The sequence below is a fragment of the Sebastes fasciatus genome, chromosome 16 (assembly GCF_043250625.1).
Source record: "Sebastes fasciatus isolate fSebFas1 chromosome 16, fSebFas1.pri, whole genome shotgun sequence".
NCBI lineage: Eukaryota > Metazoa > Chordata > Actinopteri > Perciformes > Sebastidae > Sebastes > Sebastes fasciatus.
Window position 1 is genome coordinate 25,181,002 of NC_133810.1, and position 23,198 is coordinate 25,204,199.

General features: G+C 41.9%; 1 protein-coding gene across 9 annotated transcripts in view; it reads left to right on the forward strand.

Annotated features, from left to right (window-relative positions):
• abr (ABR activator of RhoGEF and GTPase) overlaps positions 1–23,198 on the forward strand; it is a 153,050-nt gene that overhangs the window by 123,250 nt on the left and 6,602 nt on the right. For 8 of the 9 annotated variants that reach the window (XM_074611854.1, XM_074611855.1, XM_074611862.1 and 5 more), the window contains 2 exons: positions 22,443–22,502; positions 22,911–23,020. In XM_074611854.1, the coding sequence (XP_074467955.1) occupies positions 22,443–22,502; positions 22,911–23,020 (170 nt within the window). Of the gene's footprint in view, positions 1–10,272; positions 10,785–22,442; positions 22,503–22,910; positions 23,021–23,198 lie in introns of those variants that run through there. The other variant, XM_074611861.1, reaches the window with a different exon arrangement.

Here is a 23,198-nt window from a genome sequence, read left to right on the forward strand (position 1 = left end):
GGAGAAAGATAGACGGTTAAAGTAGATAAAGAAAAGAAGAGACTTGGAGACAGAGAGTGGTCAGTGGTACATCAGAGAGAAAGCGTTTAGCCACAGCTGCTCTGTCTCAAGCCTGAGGTGGTTTGCTGTGCTGCCCTGCTAACACTGTTACACAGAGATTGATCATCATAACAACCCAATCATCAGGATACTTGTCAGGAGCCAAACCAGGTTGAGTCTCCATTGATTAACTAATTGATTTTCCACTTTCAAGTTGATGGCCTCTTCACCTGCTAATGAGGTTTGACCCTACAGTGATTTTTTATTTTTTTTTTACTCGTTAACTTATTGGTGAAATAAAAGGGGGGGCTGGGAGGGTGTGGATGCTGCTGCGAATTAGTTAACAGAATAGCTGACGCAGTTTTGATGGAAGAGAAAATGTCAGAGCTTAGAAAACAGATTTTTTGATGATGGGGGTTTCATGTTCCTCATTAAGGCGTGTTTGCGTTTCCCCTGCGTTTCCCATGTTGAGAGAATACACCACCTCTTTCACATTTTATGCTGATAATCATGTTTGTAGGCCATGCAGTGCATTATTTTGTTTCCATAATGTTCAAAAGAATAGTTCGACATTTTGGCAAATGCCGAGAATTTGATTGATACCACTTTCATGTCTGTTCACTGAATGTAAAGCTACAACCAGTTAGCTTTAACCTGACTCGCCAGATGGTTCGTTGCACGGAACCATCTGAGAAGCCGTCATTGGAGACTCTTTGGAAAAGGGCAGGCACTTTCAAAACATACTTGGCAGGTGATTGGATGAATCATCTGTCAATCAAACCCTTGCCGAAGCTTGGCTCTGTCCAAAGGTAACCGATCCGCCTACTAGCCACCTCTAAAGTGGTTTTACGGGGGGTTATATGCTGGACTTTTTGACGACAAGACTCCAGTTAACATTTGGGGTGTTTTGTTTGGTCGTGACAAAGTGAAGACAGCAGGAGTTGGCCTGTCTTCTGCCTGTTTAGCATCAAACCTCGCCTCCTCTTCATCGTGATCTTAGAAAAAAATTAACACACACTTCCAAAAATGTTTCAAAAACCGAAAGTATTGAGTTGTTTCGAACTCAGAAGACTGTAGCAGTTTAAATTGGGTCTCATGTGCCTCCTTCCCTGACATTTAGACAGTCATACTCCAAATTGTTTTTCCTCAGGGCTTTTAACTGTAACCTCCAGTTGCGTAACACTTTCTCGTCTCAACCTCATGTCATTCGAGATCATCCCACTACCTCTTCCTCTCTCTTCCTTCTCCGTGCTCGTGTAATCTCCAAGGTGACTGCGTCCAGTCAGCCGTGGGTTAGAGTGAATTATTCAAGCAGGTCAGCAGCAGCGTCGTCCTGTGAGGCTGCACTCTCTCCATCACTGGAACTGGGTCACACTGTTCAGATGTAACACAGCCTTGTCTCAGTCAAGCAGAGGGCATAACACCAAGATCACAGCTTCAGCATAATGGGTTCACATCCACAGCGCGCGAAAGGGAAGAAAATGACACCCTACTACTCCAGACTACATTACAAGTTGTTGCTGAAGCAGAGAAGAATGTGTTATCCCCCCTGAGACTTATCACTTACCTTTGCCCTATTTACACAGATTAAACTGATGCCAGGTATGACCGCAACTTCAAAACTTGTCTGTGCAGACGAATTAACAAATCTGAAGCGATATACAGCAAGCGGGTGCTCTTTCCAGCAAAACTTGGACACTGTAATGATGGCTGAACCTGCTGTGGGAGGATTTCTTATCACAATCTCCTCTCCTCCTTGCAGCTAAGGGAAAAAAAGTATACCAGGCTTATGCGGTTTCCGGATGTTATGGTGCATTATGAGTCATGAAATCTAAACTTTTTAAAAATTCCAAAAATGTATTTTGCACCACCACTTGGGGTTTTAAAAATGCAAATTTGTCTTGCGCAGCTTTAAATTTATTTTGAGTCAAGGGTGTTTATTTAAAGCAAAACCCGAGTTTCAGCTCGTCTCAGATTGTACGCTATAATGTTTGCTAAGGACGGGTGGATCAGTTTTAATTACAGAAAGTTCACTGTGTTGTTTAGCTGTAATTACCTCCACTAAGGGAGTGAACAAATACGCGTTGAGCCAAGGAACAACACATTTTAATCTCGTCGGTAGACATGCAGAGCGTCAGCTGTGTCGACCTCCCTCTGTGGCAACACATCCGAAAGACTGAAATTCTAATCAGATCACAATGAAGAATTATGACTAGGGCTTGCTTGCTTTATGCAAATGTATGTATATATTTATTATTGGAAATCAATAAACAACACAAAACTGACAGATATTGTTCAGAAACCCTCACAGGTACTGCATTTAGCATAAAAAATATGCTCAAATCATAACATGGCAAACTGAAGCCCAACAGGCAACAACAGCTGTCAGTGTGTCAGTGTGCTGACTTGACTATGATTTGCCCCAAACTGCATATGATTGTCATAAAGTGGGCATGTCTGTAAAGGGGAGACTTGTGGGTACCCATAGAACCCATTTTCATTCACATATCTTGAGGTCAGAGGTCAAGGGACCCCTTTGAAAATGGCCTTGCCAGTTTTTCCTCACAAAAATCTGTATCATAAGTTTGGAGTGTTATTTAACCTCCTTCACTCTAGCTTTAAAACTGAGTCCGCTACAACCTAAAAATCACAAGTTGCATTAATGCGTTAAAGAAATTAGTGGCGTTAAAATAAATTTGCGTTATTATTGCGTTAAATTTGACAGTCCTAATTATGACAGTAGAAATAAGAATAAACAAAGAGAGGGGCAATACACATTACAAATGGCAATTACATACAATTTGGAGGAAGTATTTGAATCACAATATGGAAAAAAATGTGAAGAACAACAACAGCTTGTATACAGCGTGTGACCTCATTGTTTGAGTGGAGGTTTGTTGTGCAGAACCTGCAGCGTTGCTGCTTCACCATTTGCTCTTGCATCACTCTGCTCCTCCACCTCTTTTTCTGCTTTGTTTCCTCTCGCTCTGTTTTTCTTTCCTGTTCTCTCTCAGTCCTCACCTGCATCCAGATTTAAGTGACGAGAACACCAGTTATAAAAAGGTTTTCTGCTGATTTGTGGCTCAAACTACTACTAAGTAAATGTGAAGGCTGACAATAGCTGGGTCTGTTCATATCTTTTCATATCCTGAACGTTTTGTTTTTCCATCCACTGTCTGTCTCTGAGAGGACAAACACACACACACACACACTCCTCACCTCATCCCGACCACACCCAACAACAGACTGGAGCTACATGCTAATGAAACCTTCTCCTAGCTCCTTCCTCCTTGCTCTCCATCACCACTGTTGTTCCAAAGTGCTTAATAAGTGATGGAGCGGTTAATCTGAGGAAGATGCCCCCCCATGGCTCAGATGAAAGAGAAGCAGGAATAATCTGTGGAGCACCCTGAGGCTGTGATTTCCCACCCTGCCAAACCCCCTCCCGCCTCTCTGCACTCCCATTTTAGCATCCTACAGTACCCTGAAGGACCCTCCCTCGAAAGCCCCCCTCACACACACACACACACACACACACACACACACACACACACACACACACACACACACCTCCTCTTTTACCCTATCTTCCCTTCCTCTTGCCTAAGCTCCAGTGAAGGCAGCAGTAAAGATCAAAGAGGACGACTGGGTCATCCAGTAAACATACTTATAGAGACGGTTCGAATTAAATCAGATTGAATTATCCGCTCACAACACAGCTTGCGGCTATCAGCCGGTCATGTCGGCCTATCACGGGCCTCCGAGAGATGCACGTGATGAAAACGCAGCACTTTGTCATTTTTGATGAGTAAGTCGAATAAGCCTGAGGCCGCTTCCCCCTTTCTTTTTTGATTTCATCATCGTTTTGATAACCAAGTCCCAAAACGATGACCTTTGTTCCTCCGTTAGCTGCTTAACAGGGTTTTACAGTAACAACGTTACAATATGAATGTACGTACGTCACACACACTTTTCAGAGTTACATTGTATAGCATTGAGTTGCAGTTCAAACCCTACATGAACAAAAGGTTACTGTTAATCCTATTCGTGCATGTAGGTAGTGAAAAAACCAACAAACCCCTGTGTGTTCACCATGACAGTCAAGATACAGAGTAGCCATTAACAGTAACTGTATTTTGGTGGTGCCCATACTAGCTTTGATAAAAATCCTAATAGATTAGCTGGGCTTCCTTAAATGCAAAATAAAAAAATAAAATAGATTAAAGATATAGCCTGGAGCTAACCAAAACTTTACCAATAATACACTCTGAAATTCTCTGTGGAAAGCATTTAAATAATGTTCTGTATTAAAGGAATAGTTCAACATTCTAGCAAATATGCTTATTCACTTTTTTTGTAGAGCGTTAGATGAGAAGATTGTTACCACTGTCATGTCATTAGTTTAGCTTATCTTAACATAAAGACTAGATCAGGTGGAAACTGCTAATCTGGTTTGTCCAAAATCTGCCTAAATTCTCGAACATACTTTCCGCGGACAGCGGCGGATGTGTTCCTGTCCTGCCGACGTGCACGCGGTTCTATTCTATACTACTATAGGGTCCGGGCATGGGTATGCGTCAGCCTGCGCATTTCCGGATCCACACTTCATTCCAGTTGGTGGAGTTCAATGCCATTTTGCTGTGTTTGTATTCCAACAAAGACGAATTATATAAATGTTGGTAACGGTGGATCTCCTCGCACAACCTCTCTTCAAAACAAGCATTCATTTTATCTTCTTAATTTTTGCGTTTTTTGGCGGTTTGATATCTTCTGCTTCCTCTTTGTCTTAACAAACCAGCTAGAGGTGCAAGCATATGCCACCAACTGGACTGGAGTGTGGAACGATGGTCACAATTTTTTGTGATGCAAATGGACGTCCACTTGAGGTCCACGCAGACCCTCGCCATAATAAGCAACATTTTCAAAATGTAAAAATAATCCTTTAGCAATCTCATACACGAGCCATCCATACATTTTCTACAGGTCAGACAGGACAGGACAGAAAACAAACACAGAGAGAAAGACCCCTGCTGGGAGCTGGATTTGTGCACAGGCACTCAGGGCTGAACCATCTGCTCTCTCACCTTTTTAATATTGTTTTTTATCTTAAGTTCAAATTAACTACATTTTAAAAGTCTATTATTTTGACCAACAATACAATAGTTATTAAATTCCTTGATACGTGCCCTTTTAAAAGACCTGGTTGGTTGGTGGTTGTCCTCAGGGCACAGATTTCTAGCAATATAAGCTGTTAAAATAGAAGTAAAACTAGAATTACCGCCTTGTGGTTGTATGCCTCCGCCAACCAGTCAAGTTGCAGTTTACATCAATGTCCGTCCAAAATGTCATCACTTCATAATTTTATCCTGTTAGACATTTGTGTGAAATTGTCATAATTAGCATATCAATTCTTGTGTTATTGCCAAAAAACGTGTTTTGTGAGGTCACAGACAATTGACCACCAAAATCCAATCAGTTCATCCTTGAGTCCAAGTGGACGTTTGTTCGAAATTTGAAGAAATTCGCTCAAGGCGTTCCCGAGATACCACAAATTTGGGACGGACGTGAGGTCACAGTGACCTTGACCTTTGACCACCAAAATCTAATCACTTCTTCCTTGAGTCCTAGTGGGCATTTGTGCCAGATTTGAAGAAATTCTCTCCTGAGATATTGCGTATGGACGGACAACCCGAAAACATAATGCCTCCGGCCACGGCTGTTGCTGGTGCGGAGGCATAATAAAAGAACGGTGTAGTTGGTATGACCCACAGTGTCAGAGAACATAAAATAAAGAGTGTCACATGGCGCAAATGAAACATAATCAACAGTAAAGGAAAACAGCCACACTGTCAGGTGATCTCTGAAGTTACATTAACACCACTGTTAGAGTTCAGCACCAAAAAAACATTTCAAGGATTACCATTTTTACTAATTACTTTTTTCTTTTCTTTCATGTTTTCTCCCATTCCCACAAGAACTCTTAATCTTATCTCCCTGTTGGACTCCCTCCTCCTCCTCCTCCCCTACTCACATCTTTCCTTTTTATCATTCCCATGTCTCCCAAGCTCAAGGCCCCACACAGTTCATCCTCTCATACCGTTAATTTATCTCTACAGTACTTTTTTATCTATGCGAGCGAGCGCCTTTGTAGGAAAATAAGGGCCTGTTATTCCTCCCATCTTACGCACAGAAAAACCAGCTAAACCAGAGAGTGTGCCTCCAACAAGATCCAGGCAAATATTATCCTGGCACATCGCTATCCTGTTATTATTTTTGCATTTAAATGTCACGTATGGAGTAACTGTGGGTTGTGGCGAACTGTGTGCAGAACTGTTGGGACTGTTTAAATGTGTGTGGAGTTGGTGTGAGCCCACAGTATTCTGGGTTAACATGTCTGCATGGGCTGTATGTTTTTAACGCCATAAATAGTGCACGAGCTGACAGTAGACGTGGAGTGGAGCACGGGATGTATGAATGTACAGTATGTATTTGCGTTCTTCCGGCTGGGAGAGTGCATACATTTGTGTGTTCACTCCATGAGTTTTCTGATGTGATGTGTTGTGAAGTGATGGACTCTGGTTGACCTGATAGTATAGACGCCTGAACGCTGCTGCTACTACTCTAAAGACGAACTGTGTGTGACTGGGGGGTGTTTGTGAATCGAGCGTCTTACCTGGTTGACCAAGAGGATCAATATCATGGTTGTGGATATAAATATACAGAAAAAAGTAACATAGGAGTATACATACAGGAGAAAGTGAAAACGCTCCTGGTATGCGAAGAAAAGATGGTTTGCTGATGACCTTTTGTTGGGCGGTTGCACTGCTGTCAGTATCTTTTGACTTCCATTCTTTCTTGACAGTTAAAAGGAAAGCCAACAGCCAAAAAAAAACATGCATGCATGTGCAGAGAAAAGTTACAATCAAGGCTACACATGGCTGGGAAGAAATATGGGATTTGCTGCATTATGTGAAATGTAGGGCTGGGGCCAAAATCTTCCATCAGGATATAAGTCTTTTCATATCGCAATAACAATATATACCACGATATAGCATGTTCTCTGCTAAGTCAATAAATAAAAAAATAGTCTAGTAGTATTTACTTATTTATTAACAACTTTAGTGCAAACTGAACATACAATAAACAGTTTCAAGTGAAATTATAGAGGAAAAATAAATGAAATAAACTGAGTGGTAATGTCAAGTGTGATTATTGTGACTATTTTTTTATGATATTCCCTCAAAATACAGCATTTCATATCAGATTTTATGAGAAATTTTGGTTAGTATGTGCTTGTCATTATCAATTTAGATGACGTAATTATCACGATATCTCGATATATCATTTCATCAGGATATGATTCCGTTGAAAGACAATAAATTATCATATTGAATTATCGCCCAGCCCTAGTGAAATGTAGGATCCAGTGTTTTTAAAACCTCACTCATACTACTGTAGGAAGTAAAAGTCAGGATATATCGGCCTCTGCTGCATCTATTTTGACTATTCTTTTTACAATGCGTCTCTTATGAGTCCTCCGACTTTACGTAAGTTCAATACTAAATTACTGGCCTTTCCCTTTAAGGCAATGTACTGTAGCTTTCACGTGTCTCCAGTGGAGCTCCTAATGGTGGACACCTGATGATTATGATCTTTTTGTTATGCTTATGTTAGTTTCTTTGATGCATGCACACATATAGCCTATAATGCTTAACATATACAGTTCAAATATACCATCTATTCCTGTGTTCTCTCTCATCTTACCCCAAAATATCTCCCGTGTCCCCGTGGTTTTGTTCCCACCCATTTCCAAAACATGGTTTTCCCAGACATTCCTTCCCAGTTGTGACGCATAGTGTGTACGTCTCATCGTTACGAACTCTGGGAGTTAAAAATACTCTGTGGCGAGGGTTGGCTGAGGTCTCTTCCATACTTACCCCCCCCCCCTCCTCCTACTTTGTTGGTCACAAAGTCAGACATACAGGCTGTCCTGCTCACCCTTCCTATCTGCTCTCTGTTAGATCTTCACCACAGAACACACACTAACCCACATCTTCTTACACCATGGCATCATCCTGTCTAGTGCTGTCTGAGGCTCCTCGTGACGACACAATGACTCTGTTTGGTTTGTTGAGGTGTGTTTAGAGGACTATACTCTGCTAGGAGCTGCTGTTTTAGAGGGCATGTAGAACAGAGAAATCATTAAATGCTGATGTAGAATATCAATAATCAACTTTAGTCATGTTAGTATTGAAGAAGATTTCCTCGGTCATTGATTAAATCAATAGTTGAGGGTTCACACAGTAAGCAGAGAAGGATATTTAGCAGGAAAACAGTTTATTTCGGAGCACATATTTATGCATCTCACTCCTAGTAAACACAGCTGTGCCCCACCATTTCAGCAGATCATGGAAATTGTGTACCGTGCTCCTCGCTTCTTATCTGAATCTCTGTATGAATCACTGTACATTCAGCAGGCATCAGTCTACCTACCAGTAGACTCTGAATCACGGCTACCCTTCAGTCTGTTCTGCAGGTTTTAAAATGCAGCCTCGTGTCTGTAACCTTTCCCCAGCAGAATATTTTTCCCCTCTTAATTCAAATAGGATAGGACACGGCAGATGGAGATGGAGTTTGACAGGCGTACACAGACTCCCCCTGCCCCTATCGATCCATTATACAGAGAGCAATACGCCTTTTTAAGAGCAGCCAGCTCCGGCTGTCCTGTTGAATAAAGATGGGGATGCGCTCTGCCTGCGCGTCTCCCAGGATGTCGCGAGCGGGCGTGCTTGTGGAGAATCAGAGAACTGTAAGAGCGTGGTGAGGAGAAGTCATCTGCACACAGAGGCGCGGTAACAAGCACTCAGACACAGAGGAAGAGGAGGAGGAGGAGGAAAGGGGTGGAAAGAGGAGGAAAAGTGTCATCTTTTGAAAGGAGATGACAATGTAGAAGCTTTTAAAGCCTCGAAGATTTCCGCTGGGATGATGTCTTCCACTGTTTTAGCACCCGATTCGACTGTTATCATGCCATTAAATAGGCGTTATCAGTCACTGTAAGCACCATAGATGTGGGTCATTCGGGACCTACTACACCTACAGTACTACATTGTGGAAGTGAAAGTGAAACTTAAAAGCAACACGTTCTAACATGTTGTAAAACTGAATGAAATGTCACGTTTTGAACACAAACAAAAAGGCTTGTTGCGGTTTAGGCAAAAAAAAACAAGAGTTACTTTTTGGCAATAAAACTACAACTTATTTATGTTTAGGCAACAAAACTACAATTTCTTTATGTATAGGCAAAAAAAACAGTTAGGTTTAGACAATAAACCTACAATGTCTTTAGGTTTAGACAAAAACAACAGTTAGGTTTAGGCAATACAACTACAACTTCTTTAGGTTTAGGCAACAAAACTACAACTTATTTATGTTTAGGCAACAAAACTACAAGTTCTTTAGCTTTAGGCAAAAAAACAAAACAGGTTTAAGCAATAAAACTACAAATTCTTTAGGTTTAGGCAAAAAAAAACATCACAGCCTGGTGTTTTGTGTCCCATCCATTGTCCCCATCTCCACACCTTATAGTTTCACAATGTCTATACTACAGTACTTGACTTACGCTTCTGCTCTGTTCTTTTATACCTTCTTTTGGTGATCTACCATGTGAATAGATGATAAAAAATTACTAGTGGATGTAGTAGGCCCCTATTGACCCACATCTATGGTGCTTATAGCAACTGATAACGCCTATTTTAATAGCCTGACAACAGTCTAATCGGATGGTTTTAGACACAAATATTTAGTATTCATCACCTGGCTACTTTAAAGTTTCACACCTTCTCTAGTACGTCTTCCTCTTCATTACATTCCTCTCTTTACTCACTTCCTGAGTGTGCTGACCAGCTCTGGGAAAGGTTGACAAGGGGTCAAAGCACTGAAGTAAACACAGTGCAGCATTTAGCAGTCCCTCCCTCCCTCTTTCACTCTCCCTCTCTCTCTCTCTCTCCTGCTTCTCATTTCTCATTGAATGTTTATTGCTCCCTCCTCCCCTCTCTGGAGGTGTGTCCATCAACATCTGGAGAAGCGGGGCCGCTCAGTGACAACGGGAGCTCATTCACTCCCCCGATCTCCCTCCCTCCCTCCATCCCTCCATCCCTCCCTCCCTCCATCCTCTCTCTCTCTCTCTGTGCCTCGCTCTAGCGCTCTGTATCTGTGTTTGCCGTTGTGGAAGTCAGACTGCAACAGCAAGGAGATGTTGGCAGCTGACTGTGGAACGAGCTCACAGAGGAATTGTTATCAGGCTTATCAAGGAGACCATGGCAGCATCTTGTTTTACTCCCTTTCATCACTCTTCCTTTTTTTGAAGTATCAGCTGTGAGAGACTTTTTTTCTTCTTCTTTGCCTGGTGAATTCCCAGAGCGGTTCTCCACCACCTGGTGTGGTGATCAGCGAGAGGTTACTTGGGGATCCATCCTCCCCTGTCCTTGTCGTTAAGCGGCGTATACTCTCCCTCCCTCCACCTGTGTTTTGGTGGAAAGAGGCATTGAAAGGCTTTCAGGATGACGGAGATTCTAGTGTCGGATGTAAACTTGAACTCGGTGTGCGAGCGCCTGGAGCAGCACTGCTGCGTGGACCAGAACCAGCACAATCTGTCCAGCCAGCCGCAGACCCCGGTGCTCAAGAGGCACAGCAACACCGGGGCCAAGCTATGGGGCCGCGTCCGCAGCAAGCTGCTCAGACAAAAGGTCTCACGCTGACATCTGCACACACATACACATGTCACATACACACACAGGCTGTGTTTCCTCTCTTATCATTTGTTCTCTCCTATTCATCACCGTGTCACTTCCATCTGTTTGCTCTGCCTCTCCTTTATGCTCAGTGGATCCCTCTCTCCATGTGCATGCGCTCTCTCCCCGGGTGTCTTTCTTTCACTATTGTTCTTATCTGATGGCTCTATTGACTGCAGTGCAGGCAGTGATGTAGTGCCACATTAAAAGGAGGCTAAACTGTGACCTGCCGTAACACCAGTAAACGGAATCATAATCTTTTTTTAAGGAAAGCCTTACTGCTTTTTTTTTCCTTCCTTAAATGATCTTAAATAGATAACATCTATTTGATGTGACTTACTGTAATGCATACTGTACCAGGGCTACAACTAATGATTTTACATTATCTATTAATCTGCAGAATATTTTTCTTGATTAATTGTTTAGTCTATAAAATTTTAGAAAATAGGTGATGTCTTGTTTTGTCAGTCCAAAACCCAAACATATTCACTTTAATATGATATAAAACAGAGAAAAGCAGGTAATCTCCACATTTGAGAGGCTTGAAAACAGCATTCTCTGACATTTTTGCATGAAAAATTACCTAAACAATTAATTGATTATCAAATAGTAATCAATTATTTTTCTGTCGATCGGCCAGTCTTTGCAGCTCTATACTGTACATATTTGTTACTAAGCCTTGTGTCCGCTTTGAGAAGTGGTTAGTGTACCTGATGTTAACATAGTGATAAATAGCACAGATCCTTGGAAGGCTTATTACATACCTGGATACTGGACTGTACAGTATAACGGGGAAAATCACTTAAAAAAAACACTGCTTTAATGGATGAGACCATCTGTTTTACATGAATTTCCTCCCTACTGTCACATACCTAAGCCACTAATGATGAGTAAATGGTATTTCCAGCTTAACTGTGTCGGTCATGAGATGATTCAGTATCAGTTTAGCTCCCCCTGCTGTGCATTTTTAGTATTGTCCTCCTCTGGATGAGCTGATCTGATGCCCTTTTGGCATTTCAAGCACAGATTCCTACTAATTAACTGTCACATTATCCCAAATAGCCTCAGAAACATGCGTCTAGCATAGTAGCATCAGGGTGTTTTAATACATTTAACATTGTGAGGGTAAATTTTGATTCAACTTTGACATTTTTTTCAAGTGTGAAGCCAATTATCAGCAGTTTCTCAGTGTTTCAAAGTGTTTTGTTACTCATAAACTATTGGTATTTCATTGTGTTGATGTATGAATTCTTAAGCGTGATCTTGTTTTTGCACTTCAGGTGGTCGGTTGAAATAATGCAAACAAATGAGGGTTGCTATTATAGGATTAAGGTTCATTCAGAAAGGGCAATAACATTCAGGTTGGACTGAATGACCCTTGTGTTGAGGGATCTGTTACCCAAAGATGAGTGCACACACACACACACACACACTCAGGTCTGGTATGGCGTAGTTTGAATGCAGCTTCTGGATTGTGACTCATGCGTGGGAGCAGGAAAATGGTTCATTTTTTTATTTTTTTTGCTGCTCCAGATGCTTTTGTATGTGAAAGATAGAGAAGAAGCTCGGGAGCCTGCTCTGCTTCTATGCATAGCTCTGCACACGCAGCTAAAACCATGACTCATTTTTTAAAAAATTATTATTTCACTGTGTTTGCACATGTTTATTCAGCAGTCCTCCTCGTCTTCATCACGAGTGCATCGCCAGCATTTTAAGCTGTAATGTGTGTGCATAATAAACCGGTTTCAGGACAAAGAATCCAGGTTGAGAGTCGGCTTGACCTTTGCTTCGGTGCTTTCCATTATTCAACAGGAAGTTTTGACCGCTGGTTATAGTGAGCGGGTTGAAACAGGAATTACATACTAAGCTCAGACTTTACTGCATCGACCCGCACAGGTCCTGTATTGATTCTCCTCTCTGTACACACACGTCTCTGTGTCTTGAGGTGTCCAGATTTGTCTACTTCACAGTTAGCTGCATGTGATCCTGCCCGCCCAGAAATGCTCCGTGAAGTCCCATTCATCCTTTCATTCATTTTCAGTGTATTGGTTCTTTGAATGGAAGGTTTTATGACTGAACTTGTGTTGCAAGTTTTTTCTGTGCTCGCTTGCCTTTTGATCCTATCAGCTCTTCTACAATTCTCCCTTTCTTCTCCCTCCCCGTCCTGCATTCCTGCCTCTACATGGCGGTTGATAGCGATTGAGAGGCGATGATGTTAAATCCTTGTCTGATACAGTAACATGACAGGCTGCCTGCGGGTCTTTAAAACAATCTGAAAACATCAAAATCTGTCTAAAAAGTCTTTTTTATATTAACACAGGACAGGATTAATGCAGTGTTTTTCATCACATATACTATTATAAAAACAGTTGCACATTATTTCCTATTAATCATATTTTTCTCTAATCTGTCCATTCATCATTTTAATAATATAATCAGTAGGGCTGTCAATCAATTAAAATATTCGATCGTGATTAATCGCATGATTGTCCATAGTTAGTTGTGATTAATCTCACATTTTTTATCTGTTCAAAATGTACCTTAAAGGGAGATTAGTGAAGTGTTTAATACTCTTATCAACATGGGAGTGGGCAAATATGCTGCTTTATGTAAACGTATGTATATATTTATTATTGGAACTCAGTGAACAACATAAAACAATGACAAATATTGTCCAGAAACCCTCACAGGTACTGCATTTAGCATAAAAAATATGCTCAAATCATAACATGGCAAACTCAACCCATAGAACCCATTTTCATTCACATATCTTGAGGTCAGAGGTCAAGGGACCCCTTTGAAAATGGCCAAAATCTACTTTGAAATTTGTCTTTAATTCGTCTTTAAATATGAAATGTAACTTTTTAAAAACATGCACCCATTATGAGGAAGAGCGACTTCCAGTGTTTTCAAAGAATTATTGAAAGGTGCAGGGAATGCAGTCTTTGTGTGCATCTGTGGCATGCATGGTGTTGTGTTCAGGGTGCTGAGAGGAATGTGGATGTTAGAGGATGCGTGAGGGTACGGAGGAGTACAGTACACCGGGGAATTGTCCTCCCTCCTTCAGCCTAAAGCGCCACCTAATTAAGGCCCGGTGTGATGAGACGGGAGGCTGGCTGGGAACACTAATTAGACTAGAAGCAGACATAATGTATTGTACTTAAAAGTACGTGTCCCAGCGAAAGAACAAATGATTAAGCCGTCGCTCGGCTGTAGTCTGGGGTTTGTGGCTGTGTGTTTAACATCCTGTTCTTTCGGCTGATGACCTGTTTGCTGGGCAGGTTTTGTTTTTACTTTCTTTGTGGAGTTACAGCTTAGTGGGGAGAACAATGGAGCTGTCGTGCCGGCTTAGCCGCGGAAGAGAATCAGATCCAACCATTATCATCGGCCTCATCCCACCTCTCGCCCCCGCTGCATTTTAGCCCACATACCAAATGATGCTCTTCCATTTGAGTATGTTGATTAGTGCAGATGAGATATTAAGGTTTCATCCCTCCTGCGTGCATAAAATGCCAGCCAGTCCCCTAATGGCCTTTTTATATAGGCCACATAAATCTCCGTCTGTCCCCGCCGGAGGGCATAGCCCTTTATTGGCCCCAATCCATCCCCCCCGTGCTATTGGTTAATGAGCTCCAGGAGGGGAGCGGCAGGTGAGTAAAGCATTCTCAGGTTCATACCCATGATGACCCCCCTCTTGGATGGGTCCAGACTCATCACTTCTGGCCATATGCAGGGTGGCTTTAATGTCAGCAGGGTGACAAAGAGGCATTAATCATCTAATTAGGTGGTGAGAGTCGGGAGACTTTGGGCTTCTGGTATGTTCATCCTATGCTTTAACAGTGGTCTTGGCTTAAGTTATGACAGGAAAGTTGTTAGGGCAAACAGTTCCACATAGAGAGGATGACTCGGGCTTACCCAGCCCATTCCTAGGGCGTCATATACCAACGCTTTGTAATGGCCGTCGGCGTTCAACACCAACGCACATGGCACCCTTTAGCATTGTATTTTTGTTTAATTCACAACATTAAACATGTGTTTAAAGTGACGCTGAGGGGTCTGACAAAGCGTCAGTATGTGAGGAGTTGTGACTTGAATTCAGGGAATTTGAAACATTTATCTGAAATAGTCAAAGACAACCAGTTTAGGACTTGTTTTGCTGGTTTGTTTCAGTGGTTTTTGGTTTTCTGAAAGTTTTCTTCTCAGCTAAAATTACCAAACCAGGAAGAGGTTGCTTTTTTTAGCTCATGGGAGCGCTCCAACTTAGTAATCAAAACTCTCTCTCCGGAAAAAGTTGGTGAACGTTACATCAGAACCGAAGCGAGACCTCTGATCATCGTACTGGCACCTGCTCCAAGACTGACACATCTTACTCCACTGAGTACACATACGAAGAGATGATCTAATGGCTTGCTGCTAGCGGTAAAGATCACAAATAACCTGAGTAGTGAGGTAATGAGCTAGCCCACGACTACGTAACGTCCCCAGAAGAGTGAGAGATGAGTGAAAAACATGTCCAAAACAAACATGAGGGTTCATCAGAGGACGAAAATGCGACTTAGATCCCAGTCTCTTGATAGCATATGTGAGTTTTTGTCACTGCTGCACCAGATTAAATCAGAAATTTGGTGGTTAGTCTGTATGACAACGGAACAAAGCAGTGTTTGCATCTGTGACTTCACCATGTGGGTTTTATGTAAGAGCTGAAGGCCTGGAATGGGAGCAGACAGTTAGTATTACTCCAGGGAAGCTGAACATCACAAAAAAATGAAGAGGAAATCATATGAGAATTGAGTGTTTTAAGGAAAAAACGTGAAAGCACTATTTATTGAATGAATGAATTGCTTGTGTTTGACTCAAATCCAGAGCATTAAAGGGATATTTTCACTCTTTCTCTGCTCCTAAGTGTAGGATAACTCCTGATTCTGTGTGCAGGCTGCAGGCAGGGTAGCGTTGCATAAGTGTAATACGCGTCTGTGTGTTTCTGTTTACGAGCCCTATAAGAGACTCACACACACTCTCCGCAGAGATGCAAAACTACTCTGCAAATCACAACCCTCTGCCGGCTGAAAGCCCCCGCCGATTGGCTCAAACGAGGAAGTGAGGGACGAAGGCAACATGGCAACCGACCTCACATGGCCGCGGTGACATCAGCAGCTGTTGAGTAAAGAGGCCTCGCTATCACTGATGCACATATAAACACTGTGCGTATTCATGCGTCTAAAAATAGTCATGCAGCTTGTACTCTATGAAGCAAATATACACTGCCGCGTGATGTGTTAGCTGGGGGAAAATCATGGCACAAACACTTCCTGTAATCCTGCTAAAAACCAAGGAGCCGTGCAGTTCGAGCTGCGTTCTAATTAAAGGACTAATAAAAAGCTTTCTGCAGCTGAATGAATATTTAATCAGCCAGAGAGCAGCAATGTAAAAACTGGCGATGAAACACAAAGGACAAATTAAGCAGAAATTCATTAATTTAGCATATCAAACGATCAAGTTGTGTTTTGAATATCGTTGCCAGCATGCATTAACTCTCCAGCACAGCAATAATGGGCTAATTAAGTGTGTAGGGATTTTATTATCAAAGGCTTTAAACATCATTTCAGTAACTTGACTTGTTGGCACAATTTCTTTTGCTGTTTCAGAACACACTTTTTGTCTCAGAACTATTTACATAATCATCACTAGTTTTTCAAGAAATATATATTCATACACGTGCAGGAAGTATCCAAACCACGCACTTAACTGCAACCCAATGATTAAATCTGGGTAACATATGATTTAGGCCGGTCAAAGTTAACAAGATAGTAACGCGTAAACACAAATTCATTTTAACGGCTCTCATTTCTCATTAAAGCAACTTGAGATTTTGAGGTTGTAGCGGGTTTTAAAGAAAGGAAAAAGAAAAGACACTGGCATCATGTGAAACTACAAAACCTAAGAAATTCATTGGTACCAGCCATGTAATACTAGCTTGTTATGAAGGAGGTTAAATAACGCTCCAAAGTTACGCTTTTGGCGAGGAAAAACTGTCCCTTGACCTCTGACCTCAAGATATGTGGATGAAAACGAGTCTCGTCAGACAGATATGTCCACTTTATGATAATCACATGCAGTTTGGGGCAAGTCATAGTCAAGTCAGCACACTGACACACTGACAGCTGTTGTTGCCTGTTGGGCTGCAGTTTGCCATGTTGTGACTTGAGCATATTTCTTTATGCTAAATGCAGTACCTGTGAGGGTTTCTGGACAATATTTGTCATTGTTTTGTGTTATTAATTGATTTCCAATAATACATATATACATACATTTGCATAAAGCAGCATATTTGCCCACTCTCATGTTGATAAGAGTATTAAATCCTTGACAGATTTCCCTTTTAAGGTACATTTTGAACAGATAAAACATGTGCGATTAATTTGCGATGCGATTTATCGCGATTAAATATTTTAATCGATTGGCAGCCCTAATATGAAATAAAAATTTCTAACTAGAAAGACTGTAAAATCTAGATAAAAATGAAGATGCAGGATTTATACTAATGTATAGGGCTGTCCTCGACCAAAGAAATTCTCAGTCGTCTAACACTCATGCGATTGTTTCGACTAAACATTTAGTTGATTTAATCAACAAATCTGTAAAACTGAGTTTAACCACAAAAAATCACATAAAAGCACCTCTTTAAATGTTGTGTTTACCAGAGATGTGCTCATAAGTTTCTTGGAAATAAGTCATTCAGCATGAAAAAGCATAAAAGATGACTAATTGATCAAATAAATACTTAGTCGACTAAGACCAAAACAGTCGACTAAGAGGGGGCGGCCCTACAAATGTAGAATCTAGCGAATCACTCCCAGTTGGAACAAACAGAAATCCCAAAATGTATAAAAACACTTTTTTGTTAACATATTGCAGGTGTGTATTTTTTACTTTCTTGTCAGTAAAGAATGCTTTGGTGTCTAATATCCTGATGGATGGATCATACCACCGAGGGGCCCACAGTGGTATGATCCATCCATAGGCCGAACATGCTCATATGGGACCTTATGCACGGTTCTTGCATGGCCCCGTGGCAATACATGTGCTCTTTTTCTATCAAATCAAGACCCTGGAGATGTATATATTATTTTCCTGCTGTAGTGTTGTTGCATGTCCTGAATGGCATCCCTGAAGTCTCCTGTATGTTTTGTAGTTAAATGTAAACAGCTCCAGAGGGCTACAGACCTCTGACCGTCCCGCTGTGTCAGTCTGTTGCTGCTGTCAGTCTCCTAGAGGCTACAGGAGCGTGGCTCACATGTCACATGCCTGCGAAGAAGGAGGGCAGGATTATGTTTAAAGAGCAGGGGGGAGGGAGGGAGCAGCCAGCTAGTTCCCGTATTGTAGTGGTTATCACGTTCGCCTAACACGCGAAAGGTCCCCGGTTTGAGACAGCACTTTTTCATCTGAAGAAAGCAGGTGGTGTGTTTCTTTTTGAGCAAAATAAGTCGAGAAACGGAGGTCGCCGTCTGTTGTGTGTGAACAATGTTGTTCTTTGTTGTATGAGGTGATTTAATGGTTAATAAAAAAGGCAAACTGTTCACAAATAACCACATCTGTGACTAGTTTGTTTAGAATAAGCGTTTCTTAACTGATCTCTTTTATGCCCGATTTTCGATGTCACGCCTCCAGTTTTGGTTATCAAATTCTCAGAAACGCTTTCAAACGATTCTTTTCACCCAAAAGGCTGAACCACCACATATCTCTCTGTGAATCATTATAAAGAGAGCTGAACCGACTTGCTTTCCTGCACTCTCTGTAAGAAAGACAGACCATGTGGCAGCTGAACAGCATGACTTATCTTATCTGCTTTGTTCTGTCCCTGTAGATCAGTCAGGGCGAGGTACAGGCTGTATGTACATCCTGGCTCATGGCTGTCTGCTTCTTCTTTTGAAGTTAAGACTCGTGGTCGTGATATATTCTGCTCCGCCTGACTGACAGAACCAGAGGCAGGAAAAGATACTGAAAGGAACCATCAGTATTCTATAGGGCCTAAAGGTGGGCCACATCACATGGCAGCCACATGCCTCCTGTTGCATCAGATGTTCAAACACACCAAAGAGTGATGACATGAGAATGTATGTGTGTGTGTGTGAGCATACAGGAGTCAGGTTTAGTAGCCCATGCACAGAGTGGAGAGACCAGCTGAGCCCCAGACCTGGTACACACTCATACACGTACAGTGTGAGCTCCTAACAGAACAATGAGTTCCCATATAACAGAGCGTCATGCTGGTTGAATGGCTCTGTCCTCCACACACACACATATATTTATTGCATTCTATATAAGGAAAAAAGATTCAAGTGTGTGCCCCAACTGGAATGCGTACAAATCCGAGTACACAACGGTCCGCTAGGTTGAAGTATTTCCGTGCTTTGCTCCGGGGCTGCAGTCATATATCCTTAGATAGTTTTCACGGTCCTACAAAGAGAGCTTTGCCACTGGAGGGAGGCGATCCTAATCGGAGACATATTAGCCGAGGATGTCTCTAAAAAAAGACATGAGACGCTCGTTCGAAATCCCATTCAATCATTCTTATGAACGGAAATCAGTCATTGCACTTCTCATCTTTCTGGAGTGAGATGAAAGGGGATTAAAGCTCTGCTGGTTTGATTCATGCGGGTCCTTCAAAGGGCTGAAAAGGTCTTAAAATACAGTAAACAGAAGCACCTTGGTAGCTGGCAACATCCTGGGTTTGATTCTGGCCTTGGGATCTTTGTTGCATGTCATGCCCCTCTCTCTCTCGCCTCGTTTCCAGTCTGCCTCGACTAGGGCTGCCTCCTCTTAGTTGACTAATCGTCGTTTTAGTCTTAGTCAGCTAGGATTTCTTTAGTCGATTAGTCAGTTTTTATGCTGAATGATTTATTTCCAAGAAACTTATGAGCACATCTCTGCTAAAAACACAATTGTGGTGCTTTTGTGTGATTCTTTGTGCAGAAACTCAGTTTTACAGATCTGTCGATATAATCAACTTTCATTTTTGTGGTCGAGGACAGCCTGAGCCTCGACGCTGTCATCTGTCTAATAAAGGCAAAAAATGCCCCCCAAAAATAATCTTAATAATTACAGTAAATAAGAGTGAGTAGAAGTGAGGCCTTAAAATATATTCTTAGTAGTCCTGTAGTATCTTATTTCCCTTAAAAACACCCTTAAAGGTACAGTGCGTAGGCGGCCTCTAGTGGTGTGGTTACTGAGTACCCCTCTGCGCGCCGTTCACCTCGCTAATAGGCCATGTTTACCATAATAACACTACTTTAGGAGCAACAGAAGTCAGACGGCGGCTGGCGGTACCACGGTTTTGCACTCTGTGGCTCACGTTACCGCAGTTTCACAAGCGTGTCAGAACTACGGTGGCCTTCAGGTAACGTAAAAACACCAAAAGGCTCTCTCTAGAGCCAGAGTTTGGTTTGTCCGTTCTGGGCTACTGTAGAAACATGGTGGAGCAACATGGCTTGACCCTATGTAGATATGAAGGGCTCATTCTAAGCCAACGAAAACACGATTCTTTCAGGTGATTATACACTAATGAAAACATAATTATGAATATTATATCCCATTTCTGCTAATAGATCCCCGGAAATGTTACGGACAAAATACAGTAAATAAAGTGAGGCTTAAAAACACCCTTAATTCCTTTGTGTCATTTCCTTCTATGTCCATACTGTCCACCTTCAGATCGTCGCTGCATGCAGTCACATTTAGTCCCCGCTGTGTTACCTGCTGTCCTCTTCCTGTCACCTCTCTGGCTGAGCTGTCACTCAGGATAAAACCTTAAATCCTCCTGCCGCTCTGTTCAAATCAGCCGACTGGACACATCCACCGATGAGTCACAATTCATTTCCAAGAAAGCCGTCTCTTGTCATGCAACCCTTCTCCTGACATTTAGTTCATAATTCTGAGTGTAATATTTATATAAACTAAGTTCTGTTGAGGCCTCTTAGCCAAACTGTTTGCAGTCATCCCTTAAAACCTTTAAACCAACTCATTTTTAATAAAAAAGGAGCCCAGTTGAGGATACAGTTTTGAGACAGGTCAATGAGTGTAACCACTGCCTGTAAAGGCTCCTCTTTGTTTTTACAACCCTACTGCAGTGCATTCATTTTTAATCAGCTTTTCTTTTCTTTTTTTAAATTAGCAGAGGGTAATAGGAAGGAAATAGGTTGTTTTTTCACTGAGTCTACTTGGAGGGGTAACAGGAGCAGCAGCGAGTCCTGGATCTTTGCCCAGCTCTCTTCTAGACAGTAGCTGTGTAAAGACCCAGTTGCAGTGATTACCTGTCCCTCGTCTCAAACCCAAACCCTGCTGGGAAAACAGGCTTTAACGATAATAGGAATGCGTGAAACCGATGCCAAATGGCCTTTTTACGAGGTAATGAAATACTCTCACTGAGAACTTTTAATGGCTGCAGCCTAATGCTGACAATAAGAGAAGTGTGCTGCCCGTGTGCTCACCCAGCAATCATTATTTTCCTCTAAGTTGAGCACATCACCATGCAGGGTTGTAATGACACAACTGTGTGTAGCGCAAACAGCCTATAAAAAAGGCATTAGCTTGTTGTGGCCTCACGCAGCGGGCACGCACTCCTGGAGACTTAAAGCAACAACAGGCTGCCATCTATCATGTCTCAGAGGGCATCATGGGACGTGGGATACAGACTTTGAGAATGTGTTGCGGTGAAGCGTCTGAGCAGATCTGGAGCCCCCGTTGGACCCCCGAGAGACTGTTGAGGGTATATGTGGTAAACATAAGTGGCGTTTTTCTTTCCCAAAGTAGACTTAGTGACTGTGCTGTTGTGAAGCAGCACAGGCCACAACAACAGCTTGATCTGGTTAGAAAATAGAACTCTGGACTCAGTGAATATTAATCACAGTTTCAAAGTGCCTTCCCTCACCTTTAAACTGTGTCAGCTGCAGCTTTGCCTTTCTTACTCCAACATTTACACAGTCGCTTGTGGGTTATAGACATTCCTTCAGTAAGGGTTCAACGCATGCTTCAAGATTGTGTTTATATTTGTTGTGTGTTTGAAAGGCTCAGCTAGTTCCCATAGTGTAGTGGTTATCACGTACGCCTAACACGCTAAAGGTCCTCGGTTCGAAACCGGGCAGGAACAGCACTTTTTAATCTGAAGAAAGCAGGTGGTGTGTTTCTTTTTGAGCAAACTAAGTCGAGGAACAGAGGTCGCCGTCGGTTGTGTGTGAACAATGTTGTTCTTTGTTGTATGCAGTGATTTAATGGTTAATAAAAAAGGGAAACTGGTCACTAATAACCATACCAGTTTGTTTAGAATAGGCATTTTTTAACTGATTTTTGAATGTTTTATCTCTTTTTTTGCCACATTTTTCGATGTCAAGCCTCCAGTGTTTGGTTATCAAATTTTCAGAAACGCTTTCAAACGATCATGCTGGCTTGGAATTAATTAAGCAAACCGTTTCCTTTGTGCTGGATGTGGTCGTAACTCTTTATTGTTCTCATAATGTTATCCTGCAGAAATATGACTTTTCCATGGCAATAACTGTCGCCCTTATTTGGTCAAAATCCTATCACCTAATGTCTTTCTGTCCCTGTTGTGTCTTTCAGCTGGATCCTCAGACGGTGCAGTCCAAGAACTGGCACATGGACGTCATAGAGATGAACGGGGTAAGACACAAGCTATTTCTACTCTAGCTGACATTATGACATATATGTAAATGTTGTAATGAGATGTGCTGTGTTTGGCACACCGTGTCCTCTTGCATCCCTGCAGGAAGGCAAAGTGAGATTTAGGATATGTGTTGGTGTTCTCAAAAGTATGGAAATTTGTGTGCACACAGATATTTGATAAAAAGAATGTAGTCAGTGTAAGAGAAAAACAAATATCTGTTTGGCTGTATTGTTTACAATGAAATCCAAATGTTTAGTTTGAAGATGTTGGATATTAAATTTCAGTGTCAAAACCTCTAAATCTCAATGAAAACAAAGGCAAAGGTTCACGAGGGTCCCAGCGTCCATTTCTGGCTCCTTAGAGCAGCTCAGTTTACTTTAGCTGTGTTGTTTGTTCATCGTCAGATCAAAGTGGAATTCTCCATGAAGTTTACGAGTCGGGACCTCAGCTTGAAGAGAACGCCGTCCAAAAAACAGAGCGGGGTGTTTGGAGTCAAAATCAACGTGGTGACGAAGTAAGTGTGTTCCTGTTATCGAGGCCAAATTGTTACCTTACGATAAATTTTCCATAAAAATGAAATAAAGACTTTGTGCCACTTTAATCACATTCATTAGCTAACAAACAAAATTCCTGTCACATGGATATGGATCAACGAAAAGACCCAGAATTGTTTTCATGTCCACAACGGTAAA